This window comes from Porites lutea, chromosome 11, assembly GCF_958299795.1.
Source record: "Porites lutea chromosome 11, jaPorLute2.1, whole genome shotgun sequence".
Taxonomy (NCBI): domain Eukaryota; kingdom Metazoa; phylum Cnidaria; class Anthozoa; order Scleractinia; family Poritidae; genus Porites; species Porites lutea.
In genome coordinates, this window is record NC_133211.1 from 3,535,830 (window position 1) to 3,559,849 (window position 24,020).

Here is a 24,020-nt window from a genome sequence, read left to right on the forward strand (position 1 = left end):
GTAAGGATTTGGAGAATCGGGCGGCACACCCCCACCAAGAATTCCCAGAAGTACCACCCCCCAACCCGAGGAAGTGGTAGGTCAAAGCAGTATTAGAGTAGAGTTGCTAGTAGACTCCTTTGCTAAATATTTTTGTAGACTTTGAGGTGCATTACGTTCAACAGCATTGCTATTATTTTGATCTTGACACGTAAAAACGTCGTATTAATTTATTCTTCACAATCTGTTAACAGAAAACAAAGGGTTGTGCACTGTCAGGCAGCCCCTAACATAATCTACAGAAGCATTGTTTTTTGCCTCCCCCCCCCCCCCCCCCCCCCGGCGGTACGCCCAAGTAATAGGCAAATGGATCAGGTCGCATTGACTATAATAGGGTTGCATTTTCATTAGAGTTACTAGAATGTCATCGCACATTTTCGGGATTTGGGGGATCATAAAATTTAGGTGGGTAAGGATTTAAAAATAGGAAGATTTTTAGTTCATTAAGTTTAACCACTGTGTCAATTCATTTCGGGATGACTTAGTCAAAAGGCTTTATAAGGTAGATGCATAAACAGAAAGTTACTAAGTTAGGATCGCGAAAACTACGTTTTCCTAAAGGTGACTAGGATGGGGTCTATATTTGACCACAGAATAGACTACAATGAGGTAGGTGTTCTGAGAACCCAGTTATTCAAGTAACCCGCCGGGACGTTTGCCCCCTTTCATAACCAGTCTTTTTTTACGAACTATGGGTAGGCATAGGAATTAATTATAACTGTTTCAAAACTAGAAAAGAGCATACTACATCTATAGCATGCGTTCCGCTGTCTTAAAAATACATTATGTTTCTGTTGCTGTCGATTTTAAGATGCCTTATGTATCTATCAGTATGTTCTCGCTACTTAAAATTAGTGTGATTTCAGATGTTGAGACGAGAATAACATAATTTTGGTTTGCCCTTGAATATTCCCTTGAGAGAAAATATATACAGACACCATTAATTAGTTGAGTTGTTTTCTTTTTACTCATAAAAATAATTTTCACCCAAAAGATTATATGTTGAACGATTCTAATACAGTGAAGGTTATTTAGTATTTACAATTAAAGTTACAAATATTTTTTTACATTTTCACACTGTTTTATCGAAAAATATGACTGGGCAAGACAGACACACTCCTGTTAAACAGTGGCAGGTGTAGGTATTGTTAGAGATACTACAATGAACATGAAAATTGCGAAGTTAAATATTTTCTTTGTGACCATTCACTACTTGCAAAGGTGTGGTTCAGAGTTATTCCCTCTTCAGTGAAGGACAGTCAACAATAGCTATGACATGGGTGTTCTGGTATAAATATTAAATGCTTACATTTTAAATTTAACTATAAATCTATTATAATAATACTTAAGTAGTAAATTATTTGATTTCACATCTTTTTTTACCCAGTACCAGCTGAGACATTTTTGTTTTGTTCTCCATTACATCATGTTGTTTGGAAGGTGATTTATTTCAAAAAGGAGATTGAAAGAAATTCTTGCATGGAGTCAAGAGGCAATACATTTCCACGAACAAGGCAATCTTTGAGTTTGGTGATTATAATGTTTACATTATTTAATTTTTTTGTAAATGAGCTTTGGATAAGCAGTATATTCTCGTGAACAAGTTGACATTTTGTAGTAAACAAATAGTCAACTTTAAGGAGAACTGCCATAGGGGGTCTTTGGTTTGAGTTTGCTAAAATTATAGGCAAATAACCACCAAAATGCGACATCTATCAGGGAGGTGGTCAAAACTATTGTACACTTTAATATATGACCCAATGTTCCATGAAAAAATAAAGACTGGTGAAGTGTTCATGTACCCCCTTCCCATCTCAACCTTAAAACAATGTTCCTCATCTACATAGCCCCATCTAACACTAACCTTGTTGAGACTACTAAATAAGTATAAAATCCATGTGCTGTTTGTCTGACATTAGAAGCTTCACTTACACAATATTTAACCTTTCTCAAATGTTTGTCAGATGGATCGTAACTTGTAGGTCCTTGCTGAGTGCACTTGTCAATGATTATTTCCCTAATACACCCTTTCTGCAATCAAGGTGGTTTGTTTGTCATACTCTGTTGGAACTTGACAAAGAGAATTTTGCACCCATCTTGAATTTCAATTTTAGTTGGGGGGAGGGGGGGGTGCGATTTAAGTGGCATAATCTTTAAAGAGAGCAGGAGTTGACTGTGGAATAGTGTCTTGCAACACTTCATAAATCCACTTAAAATCAAGGAGGAAACAACAAAGAAATTAATGTGTAAATCTGATGCAGACAAGGCTGAAATTTAGACCAACTTCAATCTAAATTCATCACCGAAGGATGTGTCATAAATTAATCTGCTTTGCCCATATTTTAGCCTACATCAAAGACACTCTACACCATCATACTATCCAATGGTTTAGTGGATGACGCATGAGCCAGCTTAAATGTGCACAGGCTAATGTTATTTTGAGTTGATAAATCTGTAAATTTCTTCCAACAACTGGGCCCAAGTACTATTAGATTTAATATAAAATATTCTTGTTGCTAGATATCATCTTCTAATTCCTCTGGAATAGCAGTTAGTAAACGGGAATACCCTGATGTCCTTTTGCCTGGAGACATTCTATTTTTCCACCGAAACCCTCTTGTTTTCATGAAACTGAATTTAGTGTTGCTATTATAATCGTCCATTCTCCACCAATGGTCTCTGTTTTTCCATGGCCGTGTGTAGATCAACATGCCACCAAGAATTGCACAGAGAAAAATCAAACTCCCCAAGGCCCAAGCGGCATTAGAAGTATCGACTTTACGATTGTTTGAGATTTGTTCATTCACAATAACTACTTCTTCAAGTTGTGAATTTTGTATCGAGATGGACTTCCCACTGTGTTTTGACCGGTCATTTTGAGATGGATCATGTTGTGTTTCATGGGAATGACTGTTTTCGGGCTCTTGTGACAAAGGAAGCATAGACTGAAAACAAATCAATATCGACATTACTCACTTATCTTATGATTGATGACAATCATGTTAATCATAGTCTAAAGCGTGGAGGGCAAGATGTCAACAGAGCTCCCTAAAACCACACCCTATCATCATGTTCCTCCTGGCACCCTTTTTCTTGCTTATTTGTTCAGCCTTCCCTCTAGTTCCCTACCTTGTTAGAAGGCCTGAAAGCCTATGGTATCAGAAAATTCACTAAGATACACACTGTCGTGTTGGCAAACAAAAGAAACCCAGGTATGTATGAAAAATTTCCTAGGACCAAAATTCTGTAGTCATCAGTGCATGAGAGAATAAACTGAGGTCAGAAAATTGTCAAGTTTTGCTCTGTTGAAGGGGAAATTTAAACCATGAGTAACTGAAAACTGTCACCTAACTCTCTGTGTCTTTCCTCCCCATAACAATTCTGTTTAATTAGCACTCTTTCAAACCCATCGTCCAGATCCCTCTTACTTCTTTTTCTACAGCTTATGGAAGACACAAGTGAAGTATCTCCAGCCAACTGTAATGTGGTCACTTGTGTTATAGTAGTTCATTTTTTTTATGAGGAGCACAGAAGGGGGAAGAGGGGGAGGGGCTATCGCGGTCAGTGTTCAGGCAAACCACATCAATTGTGTGACAGAGGACATTTAAGTTTGCCTGTTGATGTTTGGTTTCTGCCTATGGTAGAGAAAAGTACCATCCTACAATCCAAACAAACATTACAATAAATACAACATATTTCATTGTAATAAAGATGCAAATATTTGTACAAAAACCCATTGATAATTCATAAAGAAAAAACAAAAGACATTTTCTGTTTAATGAGTGTCTTTATATCTGATAAAGACACGGCTTAACTTTACCTCAAAAATTTTTAGACCAAAATGACCCCGAATCTAAATATCAGTGCAAGAATGAGTTGATCTATATCAGAGATTTTGAAGCCATTCAAAAAACTCACAGTTGCATACTATCAGGTGTAAACAATCTCAGCTTCGCCTTGAGTTTTTAAACCTGATAATACACTCCTGCTCGTTTTCATAAACAGTACTTACTGTACACTACCCAAGCACATTCTGTGGTTCGATCTTATTTTTGTTTTCTTTTATAATTTCTCTTTGTTCCAAACCCAATATCATACACTACTATACATAAAAATATACAAGATGATCAAAATAGGCCATAAATACAGACCTTTATGTTGGCTGGACAAAGATTAGTGTCAAGCTTATCTGAAACTGTTGCTGCTGGCTTTATGAGTCCATCAGTATACTGGCCATTTTCCGACACATGGCTTGCTGGACCTCTCATGGCCTTCTCCCTGATCCAAAGTTTTCCTTCTGAAATGTTCAACTCCGATGATGAGTAAAAGCAGCTCCAGGCAACCATGGCAATAGGCTAAACAGTTTAAAAAAAAAGAAAGATGAAATGGTCAGCAAGGAAGTTAGAATGAACACGAAAGAAGCAAACCCAAGAGGCCAGTGGGAATTTAAGAGATGGAAGTATAACAGATATAGGGATTGATAAATTTTGTCACCTTCAGGATCAAATGAATTTATGTGAATCATTTTAATTACAGTGTTACTAGTAAAAAATTGTATGTTGAAAAGACATGAATCAACCCTTGAAGATTCTGGCTGAATACGAGGCAATAGAGCGTATTCACATGACATCACAGCAGCCATATTGGTGTTCCAAAACAATGACATGGCAGCCATATTGGTGTTCCAAACAAATCCTTGGGGAGTTGGACTCTTTTCTTAAGTAAAAAAAATTCTTTTGTCCCTATAAATTTGCATAGATGCTGGCCACGTGAGTGAATACACTCTATTACTCTGCTCATTAAGAAACATGAGATTGGGTACTGAAATTTAAGTAAGTGGAGCACCCTTTTGCCAGCACAAATTGCAATAATACAATTAACAATATTTATCATTATTAATTTGTTTAATTAGCCTCAGGAAGTCAAGTCTCAGAAAACAGAATAATTTTAAGATCTAAAACAAAATGTCTAAATGATAATGGGCCAAATATATATCATGGCTAATGCTTCAAGGCCTTCCATGTACAAAAATAGCCTCCCAGTTTCGAAAAGAATGTCCACAGACAGTTTCGTGGCTTGCTATGAATTAAAATAGTAATGTTTACCTTGCAGGGGCTTAGTCGTTCATAGGGTGTAATGACATGCCTGTGAAGACAGCTGACAGCCATTCTTTTTAACTGATCTATCAGATCTTGTCTTGCACATGGATGGTACAAGAATGCTACTCCACCATGCTATGAAGTGGGGATAAAATGAGTGAAATAATATCACCGATGAGGGAAGTGAAATACAGTTGAACCTCTTCTCAACATACAGTCACCTTGGGGGCAGAAAAAAGTGGTTGAATTGTGGAGAACTGGCGGTTGTAGGGAGGTTTTAACAAGAGTCAATGTATGGACTGTCCATCGCGAGAATAAAAATGCGGTTGTGAAAGAGAGGTGGCCATTGGTTAGCGGAGGTTAAACTGTAAATCGCTTAAATACATACAGTTAAAATCAACCTTTCTAGGATAATCAAAGAAATGTCAAAATGGACAAAACTGAAAAAAATCAATCGCCAAGAATCAAACCAATAGGCTATTTTCAAGCATGGTAGTGGAGTTGAACTAAGAATGGCAAAGAACACCTCCACATAGTGGCCAAGTTCAGTTAAAGTCAATTTTCTCCCAACAAAACCAATACATAATGAAGGGAAAAAGTTGTGAGAATTAATAAAATAATCACCTGATGGGAAAAGCTTTGATATGCAAACAAATTCTCTTAACCAATTCTTAAAGGAAATGTAATAGCATCTATTTGTAATTAAGTAGCACTGTAAAAATTAAGTGGATTTGTAACCACTGTATTTGGCACTGTTCTGTTTTAGCACCTTTTTCCTCTCTTTCTTTCTTTCTTTCTTTCTTTCTTACTATTATTATTATCATGATTATATCATTATCATGATTATTTCTTTTTGCTTTGTCCCTGTATTTTTGTGTAAGTGAATTGATTAAAAAACTGAGTTTCACAGAGTAGATTTGTCCACTACAAAACAATTATTCAGAAGCTAACATTGTGAGTTTGAGAGTAAACTGCTGATAAAAAATTTCCCTTTTCAAGGAAAAGGTTCTGTGTCTGAATGCAAAATTAGGGCCTGTTTACATGGAGGTGGGGGACCCCAGGTAGGTGAGGTAACCCGCTTAGGTGAGGTAACCCGTCTGTCCACATAATCTCTTATTTTAATTTGATCATGTTTACATGACAGGTGGGGTGACCTGCTGTGGGTTACCTCACCTCCCTAGGGACCCTCACCTCCATTTAAACAGGCCCTTAGTGTCACAAGTATGTAAAAGTATGTACTCACCAAAACAACACTAAGCCACAATGACTTTGGAAGGTATTTATAGTCTCCATACTGGGGCCTTGTAACAAATCTCATGTCACTGAAAACAAGAGAAAATAATTTTTTAGGTTACAACTTTATACATGTATATTATGACTATTGTTCCTCTTTTACAACACAGTCTCTGAAACCGGTAATTCTTTTTTTGCATGGAAACAAATGCAAGATTAAGATTGGCAAGATATGTCAGCCAGCTAAGCCAACATATTTTATTCTCAACAAGTGGTATACTCATAATTAATTGATTAATCATCATGGAGGGACTGAAAATTAACCCCTACCTCATTAATAATAAATTAATTAATTATTAAGATACGGTCCAGATAAGAATGATAGCAACAGCGGCAACGAACATGTTGGAATGCAAAAAAGGTGCTAACTTTTCTATTGTCTGTACTTAATTCTGATTGGCTTAAACAGCAAAAGTTAACAAAACGTCGTAAAGCGGTACATATATTCATCCTTACTTTCCAACCATCTTCCATATAACAAAATCTGGTTTCAGTTTGAATAACAAAGAAATCCTATGTGGGGAACATGTAAAATCGTCAACTTTTCTTGGCTATTGTTTTCAACTCTTGTAATTGGTCAAAATCTTTTATCACAAAAAAACACCCTTTCAGGGTGGAGTGTAAATGCATTTTATTGCTTAAACGGCCTTCAAGTAGGTTTATGCATTCTCTGTATAAAAATGAGAACATTCCTATGTGGGAGAAGCACCGCTGCCACATAACAAAAGAAATTGCTATCCACATTACCCGGATCATTACTTAATACTATTTAGGAGTATAATAAATATAAATTATAAGTATAATAATAATAATAATAATAATAATAATAATAATTGTTATTAATCCTTACGAAGTTTTCTTTGTCTTCTTACATTAGAGGTAGGACTGCTTAACTCTATGCAATGGCAGTAATACTATTTATGTTTAATTAACTCACCTGTTCTCTCTGTGATGACAGTGCAATGGGTCTCGTACACAAACAAATGGCTAAAAAGAGGAAATAAACAAATATAATTATATACATAATGATGTAGATGTCAGCAATTTTTGTAATAAAAACCCTTTCTCTCTTGACTTTTTACAGAAAAGCCAACTCTAAACAAAAAATTCATTTAAGTATGTTTTTTTTTCATACATGTATTCCTAGTAGAAAAAGTTTTCCAGGTTCAGGCATTACAAACACTCAATGAAACATGAATCACAATTCCGTTATTCAGGTCGTCAAAGGCTAGCATGAGTTAAAGTGTAATAATGCCTCTTGTTTCTTTTCCATTAAAACAAAATAGTGTTTCAAAACTCCTTCTCAAACTCATTAATAATTCAAAAAGATAATACAAAGGAAATTAATGTTTAATGAGTGTTTGGAAATCAGAAGAAAAACTGCTCATTTTTGCATCTTTAATTTCTCCTTCTAAAATCATTTTGTTTGAGAAGTAATATCAAGCATTCAACACAGTGTTTCATCAACAGATGAAACACCTCGAAGTTTGTGAAAAATACTCCACTACCTGTCGTATTTTCAACTCTCTTCTCAGTGTTTCATCTGGTGATGAAACACTGCGTATGATGCTTGATATATTACAGTCATAAATTATGGATGTTGGTGTGCAGAGAAGAAAACACTTTCAAAATTATTATATTGTTATTTTAAACTTTGTTATGACTGCATGATACAAAGACACTCTGCCTTGACATTTTGAGTAGAAAAAGGAAGTTGAATCCTATACACCTTAAACGCAGAGAGGGCTAATTAACATAAACAGAAATAAAAGTAGTATTGCTACCATTTTGAAATAAGGTGTATAATAGACAGCAAATTTAGTTTGAAATACTTACATCATCATACTTATAACACATGGATTTTGTGGCATTTTCTTCTATGGCCTATACCACAACATACAAAGCAAAAACGTTTAGATCACACCACTGTTAGCTGCAGCTTGGCACAGTTTAACTTAAGTTCATTATGCATCTAGGGCCATGTGATCTACAGAAAGGCTTAGCCCCTGGAGTAGGATTGGAACCTCATTTTTTTGAATACTCAACAATCAGACTGTACTCCCCCAGATATGTTTTCACTTGCCAAATACCTCCCCCCCAACCCCAGTAAAACCAAATTAAATAAAGGAAAGGAAACAACTGTGCCCCAGGTTAACTGCCCATACTCCCTGTGCCCCAGGGTTAACTGGAAGTACTATACATTTTTCGACCATTTTTTTTACCAAGGGCAGTCAACTTGCCATTTTGAAAAAAATAGCTCTCTCATGCAGTCTAAAATCTGCATTTTGAGAGGTCTTTTTCACATGCTTTTTGTTAGGAGTATTAGATACTTCAGGAAAAACTATTATTTACAGATTCACAAATTGAAACTACGCAAGAAACAACACTACACAGTCTCAAGCAGTCCTAATCAGCAGAGTGGTTTGTTTTATTAAACAGCAGTAACGTGACTACAAATAGGTATACCTCTTGTAATTATTATTACATAGAGTAACAAGAATTCATAGTAATGAACAGAAGCCATTTAGTATTTATACAAGTATGAATCGGAAAATTTGCATGTATTTGCCAAGTTTCTAAAGCTTTTAGAATGGGTAAAAGTACGGGTATGTTTACATTATGAGTATATTTTGCAAAAAACAGTCGAGGGATCCCATAAGGTATTAAGTATGAAAAACATACCTGTGGCGTCTGAGGATAATTACTGCAGTTCCACGTAACATTTTTAACATCCTCAAACGTCAGCTCAGGAAGATGGTCCTAAACACAATAATTGTGAATATTTCCAAAATTATTAAAATGATTTACACCTGAAACATCTGCTATAGCACACTGACACATAAATAATTTGCAGAAACTTTGGCTATAGAAATAGGAAAATGAGAGAGTAGGCAACCATCACTTTTAGGTAAACAAGAAGGGGACTGAAGCTACAGGAATGTTGTGGCCAGAACGAGAGAAACATGAAAAATAAACATGAAACGAAAATACAGCAAAAACCCTTGCCTAGGAACCTGCATTTTCCCCAAGTTAGCCTAAACAGGTTCTTATTCGATTCTTATCTTCTGAAAAAAAAAACCTTGTAGCTAAAAGTATTTAATGGTATTCAGCTCATTGCTTATGTAACCCTGCATACCATTACATTGTAGTTGGAGTGTAAGGCACCTACTGCTCTCTCCCCTACAGAGGCCTCTTTGCGTTGTAGGGAGGCTGGGGAGAAGGAAAAAGGAAGTGCACGGGGCACGAGTGGAAGGGGGGAAAGAGAGAAGAGAGAAGAGAGGATCCGGTGCCATCTTGAATACATTTGATGGCAGAGGCTCCCGCCTTTTCCCCCTTCCCATCGTCCCCTGTGCGCTTTCTATTTTTCAATCGTTGCTATTTTTATTGTGATACACAGCAGGAGTCACTGCGGAGGAGGAGAGTGCACCTACTGTTTGTCTCCAAAGAGGACTCACCCTGAACCAACCCTCAACCCTGACTGACTTATCTTACTTGTGCAAGTGTACAGAATTTTTAAAGAGATTTTACAAAATAAGAAACTCTTTCAAATAGGTTAGGCTAAATTTTAACCTGACAGGTTCTTAAAAACCAGGTCCTTAGTTGCGGGTTTTTACTGTATATGTAAATCATACAGTACCAATGGCAAGATGATGAACTAAAATTAATGTGAAGGAGATCATTAAAGTTATAAACACAGCATTGTTGCACAATCCCTAAAAAAGATGTGAACTGAACATTTTTCCTGCTTTCTTTTCGCATCTATAACTGCAATGACTTTCTGAACATTAATTAAATACATTATAAATTGTTATTACCATATGTGAATAGTCCTCGGTACAACTCCAGTTCATTATGTCTTTTAAATATTGTGTAACTGGCACCTTTACATTTTCATCCTGAAAAGCAAAGTTTAGTCTACTGTATCAAATTATGGACACATGGTTTTTCAAGAGCAAAACAAGCTGCAGCTTACTATGGCCATGGCTTGCATAAGACAGTCACGGAACATGGCTTTATTATTAAAAAGAAAACTACTTGTATTAATGCTTCACAGCTTAGAGGCCAACCAGTCCATTGAAATGTCAATGCAATCTGTTTTGGCACCTCATTTTGTAGTTATCACATTTCCAACAGGAAAATGTTGTAGTTAATTATTTATCTCAGGTAATTTTTGTTTTTCTTTTGTTTTGGGGGATGGTAATGTATGCTAATGAAGTAGAAACAAAAGGAAAATAAAAATTACCTGAGATAAAAAATTGTCTACAACAAAAATTTGCCTCTCTCCTGTAGCACTCTAACAACTCTTCTTCTTCTTTTTGCTGACTCTTTCTTTTTGAAAAGTTTGAAACTTTTCCATGTGCTTGCCATTTTTCACTTTCAGTGAATGGACAGGAGCAAATGGAAGTTTGTGGGCTACAGTAACAAAACAGTGCACATGCAGCAGTCATTCACAGCTTCAGCAAGCTGCAGGCAATGTTTAAGTCCACTTAAACAAACACTTTCACGTCCAAGGTAAGTCATCCCTTGGATAAGCACAGCCCAAAACTCCTAGGCCAAGATAAGCCATGGTTGAGCTGGCTGTGGGTTAGCTGTGAACTTAGATTTTTTACCATTTATATGGGGTGATCACATGCATGTTATGTAAGCCGCTGCTTATTTTCTCTCATATAAACAACATTGATGTACAAAAAAAAATAGTCTGTTCCAGAACATATCCCTTTCATTTAGCTTCACAAATCACTGAGATAAAATAGGATAATGAAATAACTATCTATTCTAAATTTGCCATGGACTGAGGGGGTGGGGAACATGCGGCAATTGTGCAGAAAAATGTTGTGTTGTGCATGAAACCAAAGAGCACAGATAATAATAAGAAGAAACAACAACAAAATGAATACGGCATGAAGAAGAAATACACTAGCTATTTGTAATAACTACCCATTTTAATACACACCGTTATCATAAGGAGGGAAACATTCGACGAATTTCATGCAGACTGCAAAACCCCGGGATTTCGTTGGCTATACTTAGATCAAGGATTTGTTTTAACAAAATGACTGCCAAGAACTTTCACAATTTGTTCAGCAGATTAGCAGTGATCAGCACTGGAAACACATTTCCTATCTTAACAAGAAAACGCTCGGTAAATTGTTCTAAAAACCCGCAACAAACATGAAATATTAATTTTCATCGCCTCACCTTCTCCACTGTCGAAGTGCTTGTTCTTAACGTTGTGATGCTAGTGGGAGTAACAGGCCCTTTGTGACTACTTTTTTTCGCTAGCTCTAGTTCTTCAGATAATTTTCTTTTCGGTAGAAAATCAAAATTCAGTAAAATTATTAAAACTATGATTAGAGTTGCCACAACGACATACACAGCACACTTCCACGAAGCCATGTTTTGCGAAAGCGTGAATTCAACCCCACCCCTGATAGAAACTTTGTCATTTACGTCATTAGAGTCCAGTCTATTGCGGGAACTCAATCAAAACAAACATGGCGACCTCCACTGTCCTTTCTAATTGGAAGGGTAGATGTTTATTTGAAGCGAGAGTTTTAGGAAGTTTTGCGAGTGGTTATAAGATCAGTAGCATGCTGAACAATTTCTTGAGGCCTGTTGTGTGTTTCAGCCGGAATTTTGCAATCAAAGTGACGTTTCCTTGGACTCAAAATAGCACAGGTTGGTGAGGTGACTTGCTGTTAACTGAATTACTGTTTTTGTCCCGTTTTCACGTTGTAGATAAGCTTAAAACCCATTCTCAGGTTAAACCAGGATTCAAACTAATTTGATTGAGAATTTCCTTTGTTTACAAGTGTAAATTATCTATAGGAAAAAAAGGAAATTCTGGTTAATACCGTGAACGGATGTTGCCTTAAAAACGGCACAGCACCCAGCAGGGGACGTTCCATTTTTTATCCTCCAGCCTCCCCACTGAAATCCTGCGATTTTTACCCGCGCTCAAAATTTTCCAAAGCCGAGAACCATCTGGTCATTTCATGTTCTGTTCGCTTTCATCAGATTTTTATCCCAAAGATCCATTTATTCACCGACTGTGTGGGTCAGTGCTTCTCTACCGTAAAATGAAGTTGGCACCTGAGTAAGTAATAGAAAGGTTACTTATACTTATAGCCTGAATTTTAGCCATCCCCTTGAATTGCATACTAGGCTGATTTAGCAACAGAACGGAAACATCAGTTGATGACGGTGCCAAAAAATCAAACAACTGGTTTGACCAATGGCAGAGGGGCAGATTGGGCATGGGAAGTCACATTTAGTCCTTTTTGGGCGCTTTCCCATTGTCAGCTGACATTCCCGTTCTGTTGCTAAATCAGGGTACTCTCGGCTTGAGTATGTCACTCGAGAGGATGGCTAAAATTAAAGCTAACTTGAACATAGCTCCATGTAAACTTTAATGGAGTAAAGAAGAGTCATGTTTTACGGGTCCAGTGGTGCACAACCCTTCAAAACAAAACCCAACGAAATTTACTTTTCCAACGGTTGCAACCAAAATACTGGGTGTAAAGTACAGGTCACATTTCATAGGTCAAGAGAAGAAGTCACTGCTCCCACGATAAATTACCAAACCACACAGGTTCCCCTTGATCTAAATGAGAATTTTGTTATGAAATTAGGGCTAGGAGACACTTTTACTGCTGTTCATTTATCTGTATCATGGTAACCTATACTCTGATCTTCAGAAAAGTGATCTATATTTTAGACCCACCACATAATGACCTCAAATCGAACTTGATCTGATTAGTTTCCTAATCCTACAATGCAATAACTAAACATCAGGGCCATTCCATATTTTCAGCTGTCAAGCAGTCTGTAAAATACTCCTACCAAATACCATCTTGTAAAATGATCTATGAAATGAATGAATGAGCCTTCACATGTGTGAGTCTGGTTGCTAGCAATTTCTCTTTCTTGTAAAGGACCCGTTCTAGTTGCAGTTCTTCAAACTCTTTCAAGGTTGTGTTGACTATATATTATTTTTATTGATCCCCCTGTTAGCAAACAACCCACACATCAAGATTTTATGTTCTCTTGCAGGAGTAGGTTTCTTAAAAGAGAGAAAATTCATTGCATTTTATGTTATTACACTAAGTTGTCACTAAACAAGTCATCATACATGTTTCCAAGTTGTAAAAATAACCTTCTAATGATACAATTTTAATTTTCTTTCATTTTTCTCTCAAGAAAACCAACTTCTTTGTTTGTGTCACTTTCAGTAACTTACTTAAATTGTCTGTTTGTTTATTTTTTCCCTTTAAGTGGCCAACTAAATCCAAAGGAATTTCTTAAAACTGCAAAGGTATGCCTAATTAAATAACCTATGAACAAGGCAAACATGATTCAATCTTCGTCATCAGTTATTTGTCAAGCACATGTTCATATTATCAGAAAGACCAGTGTTGTGTGAGTGTGCAAAAATTGTCGATGACTACCATGCTGCTGAACCCATCATTGCTTTATTTCTGTGTACGGTGAAGGGTTGCAGTTTTTATGTGCAATTTGTTACAATTGTCACACACCAAAATGCCAATCAGGGCCCAGTATGTTGTTCGAAAGGTGGATAATGCTATCCAACAGGCCCCAGGTGTTCAAAAGTTGGATAGCACTATCCATCGGATAGATCACCATCCAACGGATAAATGTTAGCGAAACCAATTGCGCTATCCGGTGGATAGCTTTATCGACCTTTTGAACAACTGGGGCCAGATGAATCTCTATCCAGTGGATAACACAACTGGTTTCCCTATAACTGATCCACTTGATAGTGATCTAATAATTGTCCTTCAGATGGCGCTATCCAACTTTTTAAACAAGCAGGGCAAGATGTTTGTTTTGTAGACTTACTTAATTTGTTTCAAATTAAATGTATTTTCTTTGTGTTTTAGGACTGTATCATGATTATGAGTGGTTTAGTTTCTCAGATGGATCCTGATGGGATGATGAGTGATCTGTTAGGTGATAAAGTTAGTTGTAGCTCCTTGCAGCACTACTCATAACTAATCAGCAGTTGTTTCCGATGTAATTTGTCTGTGTGTTAAACATTGGACATCTTTCTACATTATATTGTCTTTGTCCTCTCTTTGTATTCACTTACTGGGAGCAGGATGCAAAGTGGACGCCTTCAAATGGCTGCCAATTATTGGACCTACTATTTACATAGGATGACTGTTATTGTGTTTGTTCAAACAGTCAAGAGTGTAGCCAGGAGCATTGTCAAGTACTGCATTCATGCTTCACCAAACAGACTGTATGTGGCCCAAGTGTTCTTATATAGATTTAAACGGGCCTTTTAAATTTTTTTTTTGGTGGAAGGGGGGGGGGGGGGGGTGGGCTAACATTGTTGATAATGTCCCATAACTTAAGGTGACTGTTGGTATTTTTTTTTCTGATGATTTTTTTTAGGTCCAAGACTAGATAAGATTTTCAAAGATGCATTTGCAACAATATTAGAAAATAACTTAATCTTACGTCTGGTAAGCAAAAATGTGTTCGTCTTCAATATTAAGCCACTAGTCATCATCTACTAGTGTTATGATCAACTCAGAATATTATAAAAATTTAATGCTTTCACTAGAGAAAAAGATTAATTTTCCTGGCTGTTATGGGTGGTGGTAAGTGGTTAAGATAAGTGCTTTAAAGCTGTTTTCCCACTTGAATTTTTTTAGTGCAAAGCAAAGTAAAGTTGAGCACCATACATTAGAGAAACAGTGAACATTTTTTTTAACAATCTCCATGTCACTGCTCGTAGCATAAAACTGATGGTCATCTGCATACACTGTGCATGTTGAGGTTAACATCAATATCATACAGTATCATACATATGTAAGATTTCTGATAAATGTTCCAAACGAGTGGCCCAAATGCTGACCCCTGAGGGCACCCCCTGGACACCATCTCCCATTCACTTACTACTGGCCCCAGTTTGACTCTATGAAAACGATCTGTAAAATAAGAGTCAGGCAGCTTGAAACTATTATAGCTTACATGGCAAGTTTTCAATTTAGCTAACATGAGAGGGTGGTATAAGGATGGGTATAATAATTATAAAAGGCAGCTGCACATGTGCACAGGGAACCCATGATCATGGACTCACAGGGCTTACAGAGGCTGTACCCTTTTACTTCTATAAAAATATACTAATAATGTTATCATGTTAATTTTTATTTTATTATTTAATTTGGCTTTAGGAGGTGTCAAGTGTCTCAAATCTTCACATCGCAGGTAAATTGTACATTGATAACTGAATAATTGATAACTGAATAATTGTTCTTAAAACTAAATAACGCAACCCCTCTAAAAAAACTGACAATACCATCAACAGTAGATATCCCATAGCATAATAAGTATTAAACGACCACCATGTTGTATCCTTGAAACATAGCATACCAAGTAGGTGTATAACGCTAATAGAAAAGTGGCTGGGGTGGGGGGAGTTAATCTCTTTGGAGATGTCCTCTTAACCTCAGGAAATCAAAATGGTTATATTGTCACAAGAACTGCCTCTTACCCCCATATATCCCTCTCATCCAGCTTAAAAAATTTGGGGTTTAAGTTGGCTTCATCGCATATCCATCTTTTAAGAAACTTCATATATGAGTGCTAGAATAAGTTTGTGCTTCCTTTCTTAAATGTATTGCTGAGATCCCTCAGACCTCCATTAGTTCGTGTGTTATCTTTTCATAATTTGGATTTTGGGATTTTATTTGAACACTGAAAGTCACATTGGACTATTTACCATCTTTCACTTGATGCATTTGTGTCTGATGGTATCATGTACCTTGAAATTTTTTCCCAATTACAGCTGTTCGCAATACTCTAGGGCCATCAGAGCCCAGCAGAGACTGTTATGTAAAGAATGGTCTGGGGCAGAGGTTATTTCTTGAGCCAGATCATATAGAAGAGCTAAAAGGAAGTAAGTCCTCCCACCCACCCAACCCTTCCCACACCTGTGTTACTAAGCACTGATTCATTAACTTGAAAGGAACATAATTATAGCTAGCTGCCATATAATTGGGTGTAAGGCTGAACATGATGAGTGACATGCATCATCTTGGAATGATATTCTTTTTGGTATCATTACTCAGTACTACTGTCAAACTTAACATAACCATTAACACCTGAAATATTTCAGCAAGACTCATTGTGTTATGACCAATCACAGCAAATTCTGGTGTTCACGGTTTTGCTTGTTTCACAGTAAAATGGGACCATCACTTCCTCCTCAGTAATCCTTCTTTCCCACCCTTATTTTTGCTCCATTGATTTCATTTTTCGTACCCCCATTTTTATCTGGTTCCTATACAGGGGTTAGGGGCCAATGCAACATGAGTGAAAATTTTCGAAAGTGGATTCTGTGAAATACCATTTCCGCACTAGCCTTCTGGGTAAACAAATAGGAGGGCAAGTTTACAAAGGCTCAACTCTGTTTTTTCTAAACATACAAAAATAATCCTTGTTATTTAGACGTATTTCAGACTTCTGTTATGTGTGAAAGTGCCAGACCTTTTACATCAAACAGCCAGATGTTACACCTGGTCTCCAATCTCAAAAGGACCCTCTGTCCTATGTCTTGTATGTTTGTAGTTTCTGAGCTGTCCCAGTCTAGAAATAACCTTGAATGCCTGAAAGTTGTGCATGTAGGTTGGGTGAAACATCAGGTGATAAATAACCTTTTTTGTCTCTTTCCTTGTTCAAGGCATTCTTCTACCACCAGAGATACTTGGAAAATTTGTTCATAAATTTCAAATTGGCGTAAAGTTTGTGACAGAAGAAAAGTGAGTGTTGATTCTCATTTACGTAGATTATAAAACCATGATTTGAATCAGGTCACTTTGTCCAGCCAGATCAGTCTATACCTAAATAGTATGCATGGCAGTAATTGAGCAAAACCTTTTGAAAAATAAAATGACAGGTGTAGCTGTAGCCTGACTCTCAGAAGTCCGAGGTCGTTCGCAGCCCCTTCACTTCTGTCCTTCTCGAAGGGGCCGCAAACGACCTGGGACGTTTGAGAGTCAGGCTAGTGTGGCTTTTGGCTCATCAGGCAAACGAACCCCTCAGAACGTCTGTGTGGGAGGCTACTAACTAATTCTGAATAATCAACATCACTTTTCTCTTGAGAATATCAATAAATAAAATGATCCCCAGCCCTACTGGAAAATGCTTTGATCTTTTGACAAATTCTCGCTACTTAGTCTTTATGAAAGTGAATGGAGATCAGAATGAAACATGTGGGTATCATGGCTTAAAGGGCTACGGTTTGCAACACATGTGCATGTCAATAATTTATTATAGCACTTCTGTGTTGAATAGTAATGAGTTCATTTTTATTCGCACAGGTTTTACATCAGAACAAGTGATGGCCAAATAGTGCAAGGCTCAGAAAACTCAGCCATTTCACATCACATGTGGCTTTTTGAGTCTCCATTTTGTAAAGAGAGACTGCTCAGAAATGAATACCCACTATCATGGAGAGTGGTGGACATGGACCAGTGTGTGCAGTTTAGACTGCCTCTTTATAGACCACTTTCTTCCTACTTTGAAAATAAGCGGAACTTATAGGTGCTATTCACCAATATTCATTGTCAGAACAGTTCGCTTTTCTCCCCCTCCCCCTGCCCTTTTTGACACCTACTACACTGGACATGTAGGTGTATGAAAAAAACTCTGGAGGCACTAGAACTGATTAATGCTCTCTTGAAAAAGGTCCCTAACATAAGAAGAAATGTTTGTGTGACAAACAGATCACTTGTATCCAGGTGAATGGGAAGTACGTGTGCACATATCCTGGCCAGGTATTACATGTAAAGTCGACCCTTAATCTCCATAATGGACACCTCTCTACTATGAACAATTTCCTAATGTTCCAACAAAATTCTCACATAAGAATTATCTTCTCACTGATAGTCTCTCAGTACTGTTAATCAATTAAGATGCAGTTAAAAGATGAAAGCCAGAATCTTTTTATAATATTAGTTATTGGACACTTCAAATAATTGTCAGCAGTGTCATCATCATGGTCAACTGACATCATCTTGGTGACCTCTCTTTAAAATTGACACGTTTCTAATATGGAAACTCTGCCTATAGAAATTCAACTGTATATACAACATACCCCTTCCACTTCCACATTATAACGACATTTAAGATCTAGTATGTTGATAAGTTCATGAGAATTTATTATGACCTTTCAATGAAAGCTCTGTGGCAGTGCTTTTGCATGGTACCATTAATTTTGTTCTTCAATTTTGACCAAAAAAAATAAAACTTGAATTTTTCTTTAATGTAGTTTTGGCTCATTTCATTGCTTGTTTGTTTGTTTGTTTGTTTTTTGTGGAAAGCACTCTCTAGAGGAAAATGATTAACAGGAATGAAGTGAATGGTACCTTAACTTAGGAAGGAAAACAATGAACCCCTGCGCACGCTATCATGAACACAAACCTGTTGAAATGTAGTTAGACTGTGAGCCATCCACACTTGAGGTGAATTTCCACTGTTGAGTAATTTTTACGTGTAAACACATGTAAATTGTATGCTTTAAATAAAATAGAGGCAACGTATAAAGTGTTGTGCATGGACAAAAAAGTTGATTGAGGTTTTCACTTTTATGTTTACACGGAACCTTTCATCTATTGCCTCTATTTTATTTACGAATGTAAATTTTACATGAGTATGTATGCTACAGTGGAAACGCACCTTAACGCAAGCAAGTACTAGAACACTTGACATGCCGAACAAAGGAAAAAGAGGTGTGAAACAGAATAACCATTGCCTAAAAGGAAACGGGTCATGATTCCCAGAGCTAGTGACCAGAAAATATTGTATTGTGACATGATTGGATGAAAACAACTTCCTGTAAAGGCGGATTAATTGTGGACATCAGCTAAGCTGCTTCTGCATGCAGACAGAACAGATTTTTTTTTATCCTGTGCTATAAGGATACTGCTAACCTGAGGTCTGGAAAGCTGTAGCATATTCTGCAGTATCCCACAGTTCATGTATGCAATATAGGCAATATATGCATGTATGTCCAACTCCCATTTTTCTGACAGGTAAGGGATTGTATACCATGTAACAAGGCAAGAACAGATACATCTTATCCTTCCTTGGATATCCTATGTCCTATTCACACCAACAAACCATGTTCATTTTTTTAAACCCGATTCTACGAAATAAAAATCTGATCAGTACGTATGAAGCAGGCCTTAGAGTGCATTGGTCACAATTGCTTCCCTTCAGTTGGGGGTAGGGGCACATTAATTCTCTTACTTAACAGTTTTACATCTAGAAAAACATTGTAAAGGGGCAGCACAAGCAAAGGTGTTTTAAGGTTTCTGCAAAAAACGGTAGCTTTCATTGAAACAAGGCCAAAACACATGGACATGCCCACGTGTTTTTAAACAAAAACTGACCTGCAAACTCTCTTAGTGATCTCCCTGGGCTCATATTGGGGGCGAGGTAAAGCAAAAAGAGCTTGCTCGCAGGCTAAACAAAAAATGTATTATGTGTTGAAGGGCTCTATAAAAGACATGTACAGCCAAACAACAGAAGCTAACAGCATTTAAAATTTATTCATCTTCCTTAGGGGCTGATCCAGGATTTTTCTTAGGAGGGAGTGCATCACTAAGAAATGGCGTAACTGACTGGTGACGTAAACAAATTTTAATACAGAATACCAGTTGTATCAGAAAGCTGCAGGTCATGTCAGGGGGGAGGTGTACACACCCCTGCACCCTCCCCCTTGATCCACCCCTTTTCCTCAGAAGCTACATGGCCTGTTTTCTTGAAAATCCCATAATTTGGTAACTTGTTCAGAGCAACATTTGCAACCGAATTATCTTTGGAAATGTGGTGAACAGTTGAACTGTCTTCTAACCAAACTTGCTTGGCAGAACAATCATCAAATTTGAACTTGACCTACTTATCTTTCAGTATCAATAAACCTGTGTTGGGAGTAAAGGACAGCATGTTATGGGGCTGGGCTATGTCACTCTGTTAGTATCAGAAAGAAACATCAGATTGGAAGAAATTTTGGGAAAAAGTTATCCTTGATCCAAAACTGAGGGATAGAGCCGGAATTTACATGTAAGGAGAATGGCTCAGAGCTCACATCACCCCAGAGCAACTGTGTTAACTGTCACTAATGAACACCGATATTATAATTATCAATAACTTATGTGCTGTAACAAGAAACTATTTTTTATACACCAATAATAAATAAATAATATATCTCTTTTTCTGAAATCATGTTGATTTACATTATTGCAATAATTATCTTCATAAATTATCCAGTTATTTGGGTCCACATGGTCTTTACTTAGTTAGCATCAACTCGCCCTCTCTCTTCTTGTGTACCACTGTCATTTAGCTGAGGACTTGAGCTTCCTATAGAAGGACATTGAGAGAAAACAGTAAATCTGTTATAATCTTAGGACATCCATTTGTCAGAACTGACGAGCCAGACCATTCCCTATGTAATGCGAATTTCATTTTTAATCAAAACTATCCAGCCAGATCAATCAAATCCCTTTGCACAATAGCCTGAATTTCATCCGATTACTTCGAGTCGTTATTAGTCCCTCAGTAACACGTTACTGTGGGAGCAATAATGACTCAAAGTAATCAGATGAAATTCAGGCTATATGCACAACAGATCGGAGATGGTTTTTAATCAAAACTGTCCTGAGACTAAAATAATCAATACACACAACGGAGATGGTTTGTCAGCAAAAACTCTTGCCAGTTACAACTTTTGGAGAGTGGCCTGAGCAAATTCATGAATGTGTAAAAGAGCAAAGCCAAAATATTGACCCCAATTCCTGAAAACCTTTTCAATTTTTTTTTTTTTTTTTTTGGCAAATCAGCAATTTATAACTTACTATTTACCATAACACTTTCGAAAAGAAATAATACCACTCCATATGCAGCCCCTCCCCGCTTAAATTTGAAAAGAATTAGACCTTGTATGATGAATTTGGGAATTTTAAGATAAACATACCGGAGGCACCTGTGGAGCTATTCTCAGATTCTCTGCTGCTGTTGCTAGCTGTAGGCGAGCTTCTCTTTCTAGTCATTACTGTGGGGGGAGAGGTGGGGGGTGAGTTATCACCCAGCTCATCAGGACTGATATGTACCAAGTGATACTCTCCCCCTCCACCAGGGGAGGAACCAGGCAGTGAACTGAAGGAAGGAAGATAGTCATCTGGTAATGGTAATGTTGAGTCTACCTTACAATCTGCAAAAAAAAACATGCATAATCATTTAACACTTTGAAGAAAACAAATATAATTATAATTATCATTTGTTTATTATATAAACTTTAAGGTTTTGCTAACCAGGGCTCAATTTAATAAAACCTTTATGACTGTAATAATATTTATTAATACAAGAGTAACCATTGTTTTAGAGTCTGAGTAAATTACCAACCCTTCAAGTTAAAGTTTTGCTTGGTCGCCACTTGGCAACCAACTCTTTTGGTTTAGGGAGATTTTTTTACAAATCAAGTCACCAGCTCCAGAATATTAGGTGCCCTGGCAACCAAAATGGTCACAACTTGGAGGGTTGATTACACTTGTAACGTTTTATTAAATTGATCCCAGAGTGAACAGGATCGACTTCCAGTTGGCAATAAGGCTTAAAGAAAACTGAGACTGAGCAATGCAAACCAAAAGATAACTGTGGGGGGAGGGGGGGAGTGAACCTTCCTATGGGTTCCTCTTACATCTAGCCCTCACTAGAAAGCCTCTTTACAAACAAGATAACTGTCTCAACTTCTCTAAAATCTTTGGAAAATTTCACAAAATTAATGATTGAAATGTTTGCATCATACAAAAAGCTTCGCTACAAAATGAATGCTATAATATAACTTGTACGTGTCATATAGCATCAATGAATTTCGGTAGACTTTCTCTTTTCATGTGAAGATACCTTGTGCAGGAACAGACTGAGTTACGTTGCTTAGCGACTGCAGAAGTTCTTCCTCAGTTGCAGAGTATCTCATTCTGTAGGTTTTATTGATAGTTGAAGCACGTTTTAGATCTGACAACAACTGAGAGCTCAACTGAAGACCTGCAAAATAGACGACAATGATGATATCATATTGTCAAAAATTAACAGACTCAGAGCCAAAATAATTTTAACAGAATTATGTTCAAGAGCAGAATACAGTCTTTTTGCTAAGCCTCATACCCAGACATCTCTCTCAATGAAAATTTGTGTAAAAGGAAGGCAGGAAGGAGAAAACGTCACCAGTTATGTACCTCACAAATCCGCAGGTTATCAAAATTTATAATAAGCGAAAGCCATGCACTTATTAGACTGCAAACTAGTCCATTGAGTTCTGTTTAAAATAACTGGCTACCTACTAATAATTTAAGAAATCTAAAATTTTTTATTACAGATAATATTAACATATTCTGCCCAACATTTCAGTTGTAAGGTATTACCTTCGCTTCCAACCAAAGAGGGGCTAGTGCTGGTTCTATGTACCTTCCGTTTAGTATCTTTATTTCGAGAGCTGAAAACAAATCAACAATTAGTGATTTTTTTTTTTTATACTACAGGATTGGTGACTTACTTGGAGCAGGCTAACTAACTTACATAGAGCAAAGACCACCAACTCATGTTCAGAAAGGCGGGCAAATATAGTTAAAGTATTTTGGTAATTGAATATGGCAGCAGGGAGTAAGTATTTCCCTAGTCTGAATTTCAGCCCATCACATCGCGTATGGAGGGTAAAGGCATGTTCCTGTCAGTATTTTACAATTGTATCTCAGCTTTTCTATGTCCCTGTGGCAGTTTCAACCTGTCTTTGTGTCGGTTGTTGAAATTTTACCCTGAAAGGGCCTCACATTTTTCTGGATCAGGTGGAGAGAGGGGGCAACCTTCAATAGCCCCTACAGAAAACCACTTTTCCCACAATCAATAGCCACACAAAATGCCTTATGTGTATGAGGAGTTCTTAGAAGACAGACAAGCAAACAACAACTTTACTATACCGTGGAGTGTCTGTGTCCATTTCTGGTAAGTGATGAGGTACTGAAATGTCAGGTTCGGGACTAACACATCCTACGTCATGATCAGGAGCCATGCTACAAGCTGTGACTCCACCTGACAACATTGATCAAACAACACACACATTAGTATGAAGACTAGTCTCCCCAAACAACTAACTGGTAAGTTTCTTTGTTGGGTAGGGCATTATGCGGTGTAACAAAGGACAGCTGCAATAATTGTTATAATGAACATTTGCATTTGTTACATTCCAATAAGCAAAGGCTTTGTAACACAAAAACCAGTAAAAGGTGATACTGTTTTCAAGTTCAAAGTGTTGAACTTGAAAATGGCATCACAATGACACCACTTAACTTTTTTTTTTTTAAGCTCAAAGACAAAATCATTAAATATATATTTGTTTTGAGGGGCACATACTTCACACAACTCTAGGCAATAAGTTGGAATATCACTTCAGCAGTTTCTACTGGTTTATAGACTCAGCACAACAGTAGGTAATAAGTCATTACATCAAGACTTATCCATTTGAGGCAAAATGAAAGCTATACAGAAACAAACAAACTC

At 37.1% G+C, this 24,020-nt stretch overlaps 3 protein-coding genes across 3 annotated transcripts in view; 1 reads left to right on the forward strand and 2 right to left on the reverse strand.

Moving 5' to 3' along the window:
- Nucleotides 1-993: 993 nt before the first annotated feature.
- LOC140951480 (uncharacterized) lies at nt 994-11,861 on the reverse strand. The gene is made up of 9 exons (XM_073400738.1): nt 11,631-11,861; nt 10,247-10,327; nt 9,114-9,191; nt 8,268-8,315; nt 7,369-7,418; nt 6,382-6,460; nt 5,145-5,273; nt 4,191-4,394; nt 994-2,984 (listed from the first exon to the last, which is right to left on the reverse strand). The coding sequence occupies exons 1-9, from the start codon at nt 11,826-11,828 to the stop codon at nt 2,556-2,558; spliced, it is 1,296 nt and encodes a 431-aa protein (XP_073256839.1). The 5' UTR covers nt 11,829-11,861; the 3' UTR covers nt 994-2,555.
- A 33-nt stretch (nt 11,862-11,894) lies between these two features.
- On the forward strand, nt 11,895-18,686 carry LOC140951481 (uncharacterized). Its single transcript, XM_073400739.1, has 9 exons — nt 11,895-12,110; nt 12,450-12,528; nt 13,707-13,746; nt 14,333-14,402; nt 14,850-14,920; nt 15,635-15,668; nt 16,249-16,359; nt 17,143-17,221; nt 17,783-18,686. The coding sequence occupies exons 1-9, from the start codon at nt 11,927-11,929 to the stop codon at nt 18,003-18,005; spliced, it is 891 nt and encodes a 296-aa protein (XP_073256840.1). The 5' UTR covers nt 11,895-11,926; the 3' UTR covers nt 18,006-18,686.
- Nucleotides 18,687-19,990: 1,304 nt separating this feature from the next.
- Nucleotides 19,991-24,020, reverse strand: part of LOC140951482 (uncharacterized) — a 23,794-nt gene continuing 19,764 nt past the window's right edge. Inside the window, exons 25-29 of the mRNA XM_073400740.1 lie at nt 23,441-23,552; nt 22,889-22,959; nt 22,371-22,511; nt 21,442-21,678; nt 19,991-20,828 (exon numbers count right to left, since the gene is read on the reverse strand). Coding sequence (XP_073256841.1) covers nt 20,761-20,828; nt 21,442-21,678; nt 22,371-22,511; nt 22,889-22,959; nt 23,441-23,552 — 629 coding nt within the window. The 3' untranslated portion in view covers nt 19,991-20,760. The remainder of the gene's footprint in view (nt 20,829-21,441; nt 21,679-22,370; nt 22,512-22,888; nt 22,960-23,440; nt 23,553-24,020) is intronic.